Source organism: Lissotriton vulgaris, chromosome 7, assembly GCF_964263255.1.
Source record: "Lissotriton vulgaris chromosome 7, aLisVul1.2, whole genome shotgun sequence".
In the NCBI taxonomy this organism is placed as follows: domain Eukaryota; kingdom Metazoa; phylum Chordata; class Amphibia; order Caudata; family Salamandridae; genus Lissotriton; species Lissotriton vulgaris.
Window position 1 is genome coordinate 1,737,131,168 of NC_141695.1, and position 14,135 is coordinate 1,737,145,302.

A 14,135-nucleotide genomic window follows, 5' to 3' on the forward strand; every position below is an offset into this window, starting at 1 on the left:
TGAGGCTACATTAATTAATGTATCATGGTAATGTGCCTCCGTTTCACAAAAGCTGCATCCTCCCCTTAACCACACCAGACGAGATCACATGTCCTCTGGTTCATGGTGAACAACAAACGTTCAAACAAGCATGCTCTTCTGAGAACAGGAATTTAAAGCAGTTGCTTGAGCCGTGTCTGTAGACATATGTTAATGCCAATCCTTCACTGTGTCTTTCTGGATCTGCTTTCTGATGCATGCAACCTTAAGCCCCATTGGCCACTCCTGCAGCAACCCCACTGCCAACTCCTGCAACAGCAGTGTGTGCTACCACCATTCCCCTGGTGCACAGAGCAAGGTCTCAAGAAGTTCCAGTCTACTTTCAGTTAAGTATTATATTGGCGATCACACAGACCGTCTTTAACGAGCCTAATGACAACTTGAGCTGCGAGATTTGAAATCATTCCATGGATTTAACTCCTACTGATTAGGCTCCCCAATAGCATAACCATTCACTACCACTTTATCTGGCACATTCCTGCAGCACGAAGTTCTTCTCAAATTAGGCCTAGGCACAAAATATTAACAGAAGCCCTTCGCACGTCCAGCATTCCCAAAGCCCCTCCAGTTCATTAACCCCTTCGGTGCTCATGACGGCTCCAGGCCGTCATGAGTCACGGTAGTCATGTGCTCATGACGGCCTGGTGCCGTCGTGCCTTTGCCGCTCCGCCCATGCGCGATTAATTCCCTGCCTGTGCGGGCGAATTAATCAGTGGGTGGAGTTCTGACGAGTCCAGGCCATCATGAGCACACGCCTACTGTGACTCATGACAGCCGGGAGCCATCATGAGCACCGCGCAGCACCCCCTCCCCGCACCCCACCGCGGCGAAATTCGCGCGCGGCAAAGGGGCTAAAGAGCTGAACATATTTCTTTATCGAGCAGATAGACATAATTAGTATCTCATATATTATTATATGCTAATACTTGAACACAAACAGTACTGGCTATCAACTGGTATTTACAACAAGGGGTGGTGAGGGACAGAGTCTCTGAATTAAGCAAAAAGCTCTCACCCAGTCAAGAGATCAGGGCTAGATCCAACACCGTTTTTTAGCTCACTGCACCATCCCAGTTTCAGCTATCAACTGGGCCTTTGCCATGAAAGTGACTTCATGCCTGCCCTTATTACTAAGCCAATAGCAGTGTGAATGCACCGGCTTTTTATTTTGCTGTCACAATTGAAAAACAGACCTACATGTGCCATCTTGTTTAATGTTGGTTGCAGAAAAAAACAGAACCAGTTCCTAATACATGCACGTGTAGAAGAGGGAGAATATGAATAAGAAACAACGTGTGTATGCCTTTTACGGAAATGAAGGAGGAACTTTTGTGGACAGGTGGAGAATATGTGCAGAAGATCCTGGAAGGACTTATGTAAAGAATGGTCGGAAAAGCGAGCCAAACATGCAAATGATCTAATGTACTGACGGGAATTATTCCTAAATTATACCTTGTCCTGTTGTTCTCGCAGCATCTGCTCCTTCAGTCCCTTCAGCTCCCTGGTGAGCCTGTTCCGCAACAGGCTGAGATGCAGGGACACGTGTGAAATTAACTTCCTCACTACTGCAGGTGGAGGGTGACCCATGGCCACCTTTTCCCTTCCTCTGCCCTGCTGACAAGATGGGTACAACTACTTGCACCCGAGTTAAGCTGTCTTAACACCTTGCAAAAAGAACAACTGATGGACAGAATGCAGAACAATGTCATGCATTCACCCCAGTACAGAGATCTAGGCCTAAATCCATCGTTTATTTGCTCACCATGCCATTCAGGTTTGGACCCAGCCATATGCAAATCAGTCTTGAACCTGTGCCCAATGGGAACAATCGAGCCCGAACTGCCAGGGCAGGTCCTCCCTGAACTGGAAACAAGCCTTCTAGGACCGGGTTCAGGCTTTCAGCCCTCATCAGCCAGAATAGCTTGACTCCAGTGGCATGGAGAGCACGGGACCCACGTCTGGGCAAACCCGTCGCACTCGGGGTGACAAATGCAAAAAGAACAATTGATGAACAGAATTCAGAACAATGTCATACATTCACCCCAGTACAGAGATCTGGGCCTAAATCCGTCGTTTTGTTTGCTCACCCTGCCATTCCAGCTTAGACCCAGCCATAGGTAAATCAGTCTTGACCCTGCGCCCAATGGGAACAATCCAGACCAAACTGCCAGGCCAGGTCCTCCCTGGACTGGAAACAAGCATCCTAGGACCGCTTTCGGGGTTTCAGACCTCATCAGCCAGGATAGCTTGAATCCAATGGCATGGAGAGAACGAGACCCACGTCTGGGAATACCCGTCCCACTTGGGGTGACACATGCAAAAAGAACCATTGATGGACAGAATGCATAATAATGCCATACATTCACCCCAGTACAGAGATCTGGGCCTAAATCCATCGTTTGTTTGCTCACCATGCCATTCCAGTTTGGACCCAGCCATATGCAAATCAATCTTGAACCTACGCCCAATGGGAACAGTGCAGCCCGAACTGCCAGGCCCTCCCTGGACTGGAAACAAGCATCCAAAACCGGTTTCAAGCTTTCAGCCCTCATCAGCCAGGATAGCTTGATTCCAGTAGCATGGGGAGTGCGAAAGCCACGTATGGACATAACCGTCCCATTCGGGTTGACAAATGCAAACAAAAACATTTGATGGACAGAATACAGAACAATGTCATAAATTCACCCCAGTACTTAGATGTGGGCCTAAACAGTATAGCAGTCAGAAACCTTTCCACAGATAGCACAATCGGAGTCCCACTACTGTCCATGGGCAGCACAGACACGCAAACCTGATGTCACATGCCTGGACAGACACCAAGTCCTCAGACACCGGACACCAGCATGTCGACTTACAACAAATGGTCTCTCAATTGGGTAGAGGGCCCAGGGTTGCTTCGGAGGCCATACCGGGTGTAATTGGCCCGGCTGCACAGGGGCTCAGGAGCACTGGCAGGGCAACTCACTGGAGTTATCTCAGACCCATCAGAGGGCTCATTGCCAGGTGCATCACTTTCCACTGACTCCCAAACCGGGCAGTCCTCTTCACTGGCCTTTTCCGAGGTATCGCTGATGGAGGCCATGTCAAGACTTCCTCGCGGACCATCAGGGGACCGATGAAATCTCTTGAATGCAGAGACATTCCTAGTCAAAACTTACTGCCAGGGCATCAGTCTTGGACAAGCACTTTCTCTGCCAGCTGTAGGTCAGACACCTTAGCCCATCGCCGATGATTTACTTGATCATTGGACCTCCTCCTCTTATCGTGTAATGCAAAATCATTGGCCGGATCAGGCATCCATGTTGGATGGTGCAGGATCGTGTCCTCAGCTACCCGACCCATTGAAAGAGGTATGGGAGCCCGCGCCGTGGTGGAGTGGGAAGTTTGACGATAGCCTCTTAGGAACAAGCATATTGCGAATTCCACAGGTTTTTGATTGGCGGAGGCAATTTGAATCACCTGATTTGCGGTTTGCATGAATCGTTCAACCTCCCCATTAGCTTGGGGCCATCTGGGGGTAATCTTTTTGTGAGTATACCACAGAGAAGTTAAATAGGAAGCCAGCACCGGTCCCTGAAAAGGCGGGCCAATGTTGGTCTTTAGTTCTTTTACTAACCCATAGGTAGCCATGATCTTCTCCAACTTGGGTAGCACCTTGCTGGCACTTAGAGAGGAAATAATTACCACCTCCGGATATTTGGAGTAATCGTCAATCATCACCATAGTGAGGCTTCCAAAATCCAGGCTGTCGAGTTCTTTTTTCAGTTACAATGGGTGGGGGGGGGATTGACACCCCCAGCCGATTGACACCCTGAACAGGACCAGGCTGCCTCTTCGACCTGTTCAACCATTAGAGGGAACAACAGCTCTTGGTTTTCACCATGCCCTGGTGTCCCATTATGAAGAGACAATGTCCTCTTAGGAGGTATCCATTCATGTCTGTCCATTGGTTGCTTGTCACTGCTTTTAGTGCCTTTTGATGAAGACACTCATTTAGATGAGTCGCCTGGCAGAGGTCCTCCATGGAAAGGGGAAGGGGACAGGACCGCTTCGTCACGTACCACACGTATTACTCTATTTTCTCGGCATCAGCCTCTGCCTGATTGAGAGATTCAGTTGTTTCACATTTCCCTGGGGTTGCTTATCCATCCATTTCAGACACACAAGATGGGGATTTTGTAGTAGAGAAAAGGGAGTGGTGCCCGTTGCACATAGCATTGGAATTGCACATAAATCACATTCTGCGATCAGGCTTCTGTGCTTCTCCAGGCCTGTGATGGGTGTTGTGTTTCTGCTGCAGGAAAGCAGCATCGGCCAAACCAGGACCCACGTGTGCAGGTATGGCCCGATTCACAGAATGAACTTAAGACTCAATCCTAAACTTACTACTATTTTGGTATTCACAGAATGCACTTAGTACTTTTGACATTCACAGAATGAACTTACTACTTTTGGTATTCACAGAAGTTAGGATTTTGTCTTTAGTTTGTCTTAAGACAAACTTAAGACATACTTAAGACAGACTTAAGACAAACTTAAGACAGACTTAAGACAGACTTAAGACAAAATCCTAACTTAAGTCTGTCTTAAGTCTGTCTTAAGTCTGTCTTAAGTCTATCTTAAGTTTGTCTTAAGTCTGTCTGAAGTCTGTCTTAAGTTTGTCTTAAGACAAAATCCTAACTTCTGTGAATACCAAAAGTTGTAAATTTAGGATTTTGTCTTATGTTAGTTCTGTGAATCGGGATCTAGGAAACGGGTGGTAGTATTAACTCATCCCTGGCCTGCATTCTCCCTACCTCCGCCCTCTGCCAGGAGTATTTATTCTTTACCCCACGCGACCCAAGACCATACCAATATCCACAATCCCAACAGGAGCTGACCCCTGGACATGTGCTTCATTAGGGCAGTATCGTACATTCCTGGTCGCTCCAGTTACATCACTGGATCGACATAATAATGAGATCTAAACATGCGAAACCTGCAGGTGAAGCCGCCGTGACTCCCTAAGGTTTTTTTAGCGATTATAGAATCTGCCATTCAAATCGCAATCTTCGCACTTCTTGCTTCACCCGTCCTGACAGAGACACATGACCCCTCAGCGAGAGACCACTCTACACGTTTTCGTCCGTGCATCTTTTTCACATGTTAATGAATTAGCTGAGCCTCTGTGGCTGTCCATACAGCATGCTTGTAAGCACATCACATTTCATATTCCCAACGCAGCGGTAATTTGGAAGTTCAGAATTCACATCACATACCTCTCCAACATCAATTCTTGTTATTATAATTGCTTTGTTAAACCTGGCCTAAAACCACCTTTTAGAGGATGCTTGTAAAATTTGAAGTAGTCATGCTTTACACTGAGGAAAGCATACTGAATTGAACCCTTGCCCAAAAATATATTTCAGAAGATACCATAGAATACCTATAGGACAAGACATTTACCAAAGGCTGCGATATGGCCTATAGTGACCGGGCCGGAATGTTAACCACGGAATTCTGCATGTTCTGTAATTATATAGGTGAAGCTACAAGCAAAGTCTGCTCTTATATTATCTGTTTTGTTTATATTTGATTGCTGTCGCCCATAGTAAGAGGAACCAATATGGCTCTACCGTAACTTATAATTTTTGTGTTGTGAAACATACTACTTAGTCTCCAAAGGGTAGTCCGAGTAGCTCCAGCATTGTTGTTTATATTTAGATCTCCCTCAATGGTGATGTAGGGTTTTCAGGGTTCTTTGTGCTCTAACTTCAGCATTTTTACAATGTAAACATCTTATTTCCCATTGAGATGTCTGTGGTATAAGTGTCAGGCAGAAACGCACAAATGAGTGAACGATGTTTTGAAGGAGTTAGATTCCGCAGAGCCCTCAAATTTTCCAGGTCTACGCCTGAATAGGTTATCCAGTCCAGGTTTTCAGTTCACTCTGAGAGACCTGTAAGCCTGATTTTATAATGACTTAAACAGGACTTCAAATCTCTGAAAAGCATGGACTGGAGGCGTTCTCGCAGAAAGAACAGGGACATCTGTGAGATTTGCAATTAGTGATCTTCACACAACCTTTACACATAACACTTGGCACTGAGTTGTTATCCAACTAAAACTAGTGCTCCTTTGTTCAACTACACAAAGCAAAAACGACCATTCGAACCTGCTGTGATTTGAATCTCAAGGTCACAGCAAGCACTTAACCTGCTGGGCTATCCTGTTGGCTCAAGATACATTAACAAAACATACTGGTGTTTGCAGACACATACATGAGCTGTACAGTTAACCCTTGGTGCGGCGTCCAATTTAAAATTTGTGAAACTTTTTATTATTAAAAAAATCAAGGCAAAACCTTTTCTTTCTTCTATGCTTTAACTTTTCAGCACCCTTTTCTCTCCCCCTGCATTTTCGGCACACTCACCTACCACTTACTCTGACCAGTCACCCTAACTTTCCGCTGGCTGTCAGATACTGCTCACCCACCACTCATACAGAGCTGAATCAGCCCTCACATACCATTGACATACTTCTCACCCAGCACTCATTCCTCTCACCCGCCACACACATCTCTCACCATGAACTCAAACCGCTCATCCTGCACATATACTATTGACATACTGCTCACCTTATACTCAAACACCTTGTAGAGCATATCATTTCAAAACCCTGTAGACTCACAAAATTCTCATTCTGCATTGAACACACATCAGTCACCATGCATTGAGGCACTTTCACCCTGCACTTAAACATTTATCACCCTCCATTCATGCACCACTCGCCCTGCACAGAGAACACTTACACCATTCTCGCTGCACTCATACACTGCTTCCACTCCTCTTAATATTAATCCCATAGGTGAAGCCAAATGCATTTACAATGCATGTTTTCTTTGTAGCTAATGGTATTGCTAAATCTCCTGATGATATAATCGGGAGGTGGCAGGGGTAACACACCGGGCAATGGCAGGTGGTAGGATGCTAGAGGAAGGATACAAGGTCCCCTCACTGTACTTTTTAGGGGGGCCTTAAGGACTTGTTATGCCACCACAGGAGCTAGCGTCTATGTAGATGAAAAATCAGGCACACAGCAGCGTAGAAGCCTTTGTTTTGCAAAAAATTGAACTTGTTCAAGCACTATAGATAGCCCTGGTGTGCAATGGACTATCTATTCAAATCTCCGAGAGACATTAACTAGCCACTATTAGGATTGTGTACAACCATTATGAAAAGATAGGCCTAGGATTGGAATTAAAGGAGACTCGCCCACGCCTTATCTGCTACAAGTGGGACCCGAGGAGGGGGTACAACACTTCTTTCCCCTACACTGAATAAAGGTGATCTTCTCGGAGAGAGGCCAAGGACTGGCTGTTGGACATGGCCCTTCTTAGAGGATTTCCCTAAAACGTTAATTTTGTTCTCCCTGTTTTTTTGCTGATTATCTTTTCGTGGCCTTAGGACTCTGTGTACTTTCCCACTGTAATGCAGTGTGAAAACGCGCGCACCCTTCCAACACATGCTAGGAATTGGCGCTTATCTGATCGGTTTAAGTGTGGTACCTGTGAGTGCCCTGTAAAAAGGTACACCACATACTCAGGGCAGGTACTGCACTGGCTAGGCGTGAGCGGCAGCACTGATTGTGCCACCAACCAGAATAGCCTTAAAACATGTATCCTAGCCATTGCAGGGATGTGTGTACACAGTTGCACCTATGCTCAGGTTGGCATTGCTAAACCATTGCGGAGTAGGCCATTCACTACCAATAGGACACCCTTGGGTAAGCCTAGAGGGGTGGGGCAAGTGGTAGAGGAAAGGCAGAGCAGGTACACATGTGTGTTCCCTACCCAGGTAGTGAATAATCCCCATTTGGGTTTTCCCTACCTATGAGGTTTACTCTTTTCAAGAGTTAACATAGGGGAATGGCTAAATGTACTCAAAGCTGCAGTGGTGGCTTACAGTGGAGCAGGCTCATGTTGTTTACCATCATTGGATTCATTATGACAAATCCTCCCTTGTGGTAAAAAGTGGATTTGTCATTAATCGCTTAGAATGCTACTTCTAGAAAGTGGGCTTTTCTGTGCGCTAAATTCTTTTGCGTGCCTTTTAGTTTGACTCCAGTCCATACTGGAGGCTGGGAGGGCACATCTGTGCATTCCACAGAGACAGCCTAAACATTGGGTATGCAACTGGAATGACAGACCTCTGCCATTTCAGCTGGGCTGGAAAGACTGGGGGGAGAGGTTTTGACGATTGGCCTCTGGGAAGCCATATCATGGCCTCACTAAAGATTAAGCTCTGCATTACAAGGGCTCATGGTAAGTAGGACTGAATTTAAAGGGAGACATCTGTGGTTCAAAGGGGGACCCTCTGAATCATCCCCGACTTCAAAGGCACACTACAGTATAGCTACGGGTTCCATGCTTCAGCCGAGTAGAGATACGCTTATGAGGACGTGGGAGCAAACATCTTCCTCTGCGTGGTGCAGACTGCCAGAAGAATGTGCTGTGCACAAGGAGGATACTGCCATTGGAAGGGACCGTGCACCCTGCCTGAATAGTGGCTGGCTTGGCCGACTACCTGTTAATGTGTGGCACCCTGACGTGTGCTCCCCAAGGGCTTGTGGCTTGCACCCTGTTTTTTTTGGAGGTTTCAGGGACATCAAAGATCTCCCATGAGGGAACTACATGACTGTGGGCCTTAATTTGATGTTGGGCGGAGGCTTTCTGACCGACATGGAAGGTTTACATTCCAACCGCCGAATTACAATGTTGTGTGTGTAAACCAGCCAGGCAAACCGACCGGCTTCCGACGGGCTCAAGGATCACGTCGGGCAGTAAGAAACCAAGCTCGTCTGCCAGTCAGAAACCGGACAGTTGGAAACCGCTCATAATCCCTTAAGGACGGCATTTCCACCATCGGAATTATGATGTCGATTTCCGACACCCTTTCCATTTCGGCCTTTCTGACATGGAAAGGCTGTCAGAAAGTGACCTTGGGGCCCAAACCAGGGCCCCCTTCACCCCTGGTCCTGCAGCTGTGGCACTGGGGGCACCTATGGTGCCCCCATACGAAGTATGGGCGAATTTTGCAGATCTGCGGTCCGCGAATTCGCATGAAATTGCAAAGAAAATTCGCTGATTTTCCCGCGAAATCGTGGATTTTTTTGCAATTGCACTATACTCAACTGGAGTACTTTCTACTGGCAAATCAGTAAGTGCTACCTAGTTGGGTAAATGTATATTGCTTTTCCTACACTGCAGCTGCGTAAAGGGCCAGAAGATTTGCCTTCAGTGACCCTGTGTGCCTGTAACTTTGTCACTGTGCCAAAATGCGCCGAGGTCACTTGAGTGAGCTGTCCATCATAGCTGGGAAAGGGCGGGAAGACGTTTGGTACCGCAAGTGTGTGGTGCGGGGCCGAACGGGCGGTCCTGCTACGCGTGTTCACATGCCTCTTGTGTATAAAGGGTCAGAGAGCAAGCAGGGCAGCAGGTGAGGAGAAAGCAGCCTCCTGGCCACAGGAACTACACGGGGATCACACTCGAGAAACTCAGGGATGCAAAGACCTCCCTCGAGTATTACAGCTCATTTTCGACAGCAGATATGGGGTTAAAGCACACTTGCCCAGCCTCGACCGTGCTAAGGTTTTGGGCTGATTAAAACATTACTGACTTTGACCTTCAAATCGGGCACCTGCTTTATTTGTATCTGTAAGTGCTTCCTGCTGAGGTTTAATTTTTGGGACAGGAGCCTTGTGCCAGAATGAATCCTGCCCTGCATAGTTATCCACGAAGATGCCACTATGATGGACGAAGCTGTCCATCATAGTGGGGAAAGGGCGGGAAGACGTTTGGTACCACAAGTGTGTGTTGCGGGGCCGAAAGGGCGGGGCTGCTATGCGTGTTCACATGCCTCTTGTGTAAAGGGTCAGAGAGCGAGCAGGGCAGCAGGTGAGGAGAAAGCAGCCTCCTGGCCACAGGAACTACATGGAGATCACGCTTGAGACACTTATGGATGCAAAGACCTCCCTCGAGTATAACAGCTCATTTTCGACGCCAGATATGGGGTTAAAGCACACTTGCCCAGCCTCGACCGTGGTAAGGTTTTGGGCTGATTAAAACGTTACTGACTTTGAGCTTCAACTCGGGCACCTGCTTTATTTTGTATCTGTAAGTGCTTCCTGCTGAGGTTTAATTTTTGGGACAGGAGCCTCGTTGCCTACTTGTAACTATTCTCTGACCCTGCTTCGAGGGTGAGAGCAGGGTCAGAGAATAGTTGCAAGTAGGCAACGAGGCGCCACTCAGGAAGCACTTACAGGGTTACAGCAGGTGCCCAAGTTGAAGTTAATTTCTTTGTAACCCTTTTGTAAATGGTTACAAAGAAATTAGCTTCAACTTGGGCACATGCTGCTGTAACCCTGTAAGTGCTTCATGGAAAATTCGTCCCGCTCGCAGATTCGCTGATTTTTCTGCAAAATCGCAGAAAATCCGCAAATTCCACGAGCGGAACAAATTTTCGGCGCCATGAGGTGCTGGGATGTGCGAAAACTTCCATTTTACAATGGGAGCTTGTGCTGCGGGCGGTTTCGGACAGCCACACAAGAGCTTCCATTGTAAAATAGAAGTTTGCGACTGCACCATGTGTGGTCATATCCTAATTGCGGTGTTGGACTGCCGACCGGAGGTTGGTCGGTTCCGCATTTGCAGCGATGTCTGTTGGAGGTAACTCTGACCAACATCGTAACAAGGCCCTATGTGTTTCACCTGCAGAGCAGTGCCTTCACCAGCTCCTACTTCGCCTGTGCGATCCTGACTGCAGAGCGCGGGGAGCGTGGAACTAAGTATTGTGCCTGGAGACCAGATTGCCTTGTGCAGAGCTACCAAATCGTGCCCACATCGAGTGTGGCTGCTGCATTGTGGGGCCTCAGCATGCACAAGTGTCTCATTGGTGGTAAGGGAATTCACCACTTGCGGGACAGCGTGGCCTATTTCATCGTCCATGCTGCATCTCTCTTATGGAACACGCCAACTGCATACTCATTGCGTGCAGAGTCTGATTCACAGTTTGTGACCAGTGGAGGGAGGACACATCCGTAGTACTGCTACATTCTACCTTGTGTGGTAATACTGAACTTGCGACTGTATGTGTGAAACTGGATTGTCTGGTGCGACTCATATCATCGTGCACCAGACGTTGTGTCTTATTCCAGGGAGTTACGGCAAACCAGACTGTGGGTTGATTGGAACCGGATTGTCTGGTACGACTCGGATCATCGCGCACCAGACATTGTGCCTCATTCGAGGGAGGTAAGGTGATCTGACTGTGGGTTGATTGGAATCGGATTGTCTGGTGTGACTTCGATTATCAGGCACCAGATATTGTGCCTCATTCACGGCGAACCCGGCTGTGGGTTGATAGCAAAGGGATTGTCTGGTGCGACTCAGATCAATGCTCAGCAGACATTGTGCCTCATTTCCAGGGGGATACGGTAAACCCAACTTTTGATTAATTGTCACCGGATTGTCTGGTGCAACTCAGATCAATGCGCACCAGACATTGTGTATCACTTCCCTTGGGGTGCAGGGACAGCTGCAAACCCCCCATTCAACGATTGGTCCATCTTGCCCTCAGCATGGTGAACCAACCTCCCTCTCCTCACCCGGCCAGATTACTTTGCGTTGCCAGGTAGTATCGCCTGAATCGGGCTTGGGTGGTGAGAGTAAGTGACTGGGCTGTGGAGCACTTCCAAGAATGATCGGAAGCTGGTCGAGAGACTGCGAGATCCTCCCTGTGCTTCGCAGAAGTGGGCAGGTGACAGAAATCACATTGAGGGACCTCTTGAAAGAACTGGAAAAGCCTCTAGCCTGTTTCTGCTCCGCATAAAGTGGGTGAACTTCCCTTGTGGTGGACAACCCTCCATTTGTTGACTGTTGCCTGGTTACCCTGGTAGTGATTCTATTCTTCTCCCCAGGGCCCCTGACTAAGCGTGATCGCTGGAATAAACCATCATTGGCAAGGGTGTTTTTTTTACTCTAACCTGTAGGCAGAGTAGTGTTGGGGGTAATTGAGAGGTGAGGGAGGGATTGTGCCACAGGGTCCACATTCATATTATCAACTGACCTGCCGGATCTCATTTGCACCACGATGCGGGCTGTGCATGTGTATACAAGTGTGCTTCATATGGATTTGCCGCTACCCTTTGCACCACGTTATGGTGCTGTGTGAGTGCAGGAGAATGTGTTTCATTAGAACAGCCTGCTAATATTTGCTCTGTGCAGCAGTGTTGTTTTACTTGGTTGTTTCATTACCTAACAAATACTCCGTATTGACATTGGTTTGACCCCTGCGGCCTTGAACCACTGCGCTGCTGAAAAATGCTATAAATTCCTGTGTGTACGCATTCCTGATATCATTGTGACCTGGGGTGCACCCTAGAAATGTCTGGATTTGAATTGTGCTATTTGTTAGGGTTGGCCCAGTTTTGACAACTTATCGCACCACTTAAGGGCGCAGGGGTAAAAAAGGATTTTTCCCAAGTGTGCATATTATTGATTTCATTTTAACACTGTTGGGACTAGTACTGCTAGTAATATTTCCAAGTGTGATTTATGCCCAGAGATACATTATGTTCATGTTGTGTTAATTAATGTGTGCGCTGAGTACAATCTTTATTTGCATTCACCACGTGTGAAGTCTTTTGTTACGCTCAGTGTATTTATTGTGTGAGAGTGCTGTGCCAATGCTTTACACATTGCTTCTGTGATAAGCCTCTTTTAGTGTGGATGGAGATGCACACTTCCTCTCTTTCCCCCCAAAAAAGGAAGTTATTGTGAGCCACAGTTTTGAACCACTATTGGTGAACGCCACATTCATTTCGCCAATTAAAGCTGTCCCATGATTAGATTTGTGTGATATTTCATTCCACAGGCAGAGTTACATTAGGTTCACAACCTCACAACTTTGTGAGATTGTTAACATTTCCTGAACTTCCACAACTTTGGGAGCATAAAAATTCTCCAGCAAAACAAAACACTTTTCACCAAAATGTTATTATTAATTGTCGCTTACTTTGTGAATTTCCCAAAATAAAAAAAGGGCAGATATTGAATGTCTACTCCCAACTCGAACCAAACCTGCCCATCTATCAACAACCTGCCTCAAAAGGTGTCACATAAAGTGTGGTCCTTACCCATCTTCACCACCAGGAAGGTCTGTGTGGCCTGGAGGTGTGCCACCTTGATTGAGTACGTCCCCTCCACGGGGTCAGGTGGGAGCTTGAAATTCATTTCAACGAAGCCCTGGCGAGGGACGAGGTCCCACCACTGAGCGATGCAATAGCCATGGGGGTCCTATTGTAAAAGAAAGCAAAAACTTCAATTACCACCCATTCCATCCCCGTACATCCAACAGTATCACTTACCAGGTGCTTGACTGATATTATCTATTAAAAATACCGCAAACGTAACTTCCCTCATATAGTTCCGGGTCGTGATGCTGCAATTACCACCAAAACATTGTCCCCTAATACCTTTAGGAAGGTTTAGCTTGTAGAAATAAACAGCATATGCAAAAATGGGTGAGGTAAGCAACCACTTTTGAACGTAATTCCCATAATTTTTCCTCCAACAGTATTGAAATGTTTTATTATGTCAGCAACATAACAACTGAAGAAGCCTGGATCATCAATTGGAATGAAACCGTTACATTCTCACAACTCCACATGGCTTCCTTTATCCTCCCCGCTCTTCCCAAGTAGGATCGACTACATTTATATTAATAAAGGGCAGATATAACATGCATTCAATTTCTCTGGAGTGTCATCATGTGCTTTTAGGTAACCTTTCAATAACCCTGATCAAATAGCATTTACTATTATACTAGTCTCTGTTTCCTGAATGACCTTGTACCTGCTAATGCTGTTTCCTACCTCAAAACAGACCAACAAAGGCTTTCATATGCTTTCCAACTTACCCCCATATTGTTTAAGTTCCAAGTTAGCTCTTCCAATGCATCCATAATTTACTCGGCCATGCCCGCGTAATCCGTATCTCTTTAGATTTCCACTTTTGAGCCCCATGTTATTTAGCTGCTAAATGCATGTTTGTAACAAGT

General features: G+C 46.8%; 1 protein-coding gene across 1 annotated transcript in view; it reads right to left on the reverse strand.

The window, feature by feature from the left end:
- The window catches only part of LOC147706522 (alpha-2-macroglobulin-like protein 1), a 290,022-nt gene that overhangs the window by 202,209 nt on the left and 73,678 nt on the right, over positions 1-14,135 (reverse strand). The window contains exon 6 of the mRNA XM_086932987.1: positions 13,213-13,372. Within this exon, the coding sequence (XP_086789113.1) occupies positions 13,213-13,372 (160 nt within the window). The remainder of the gene's footprint in view (positions 1-13,212; positions 13,373-14,135) is intronic.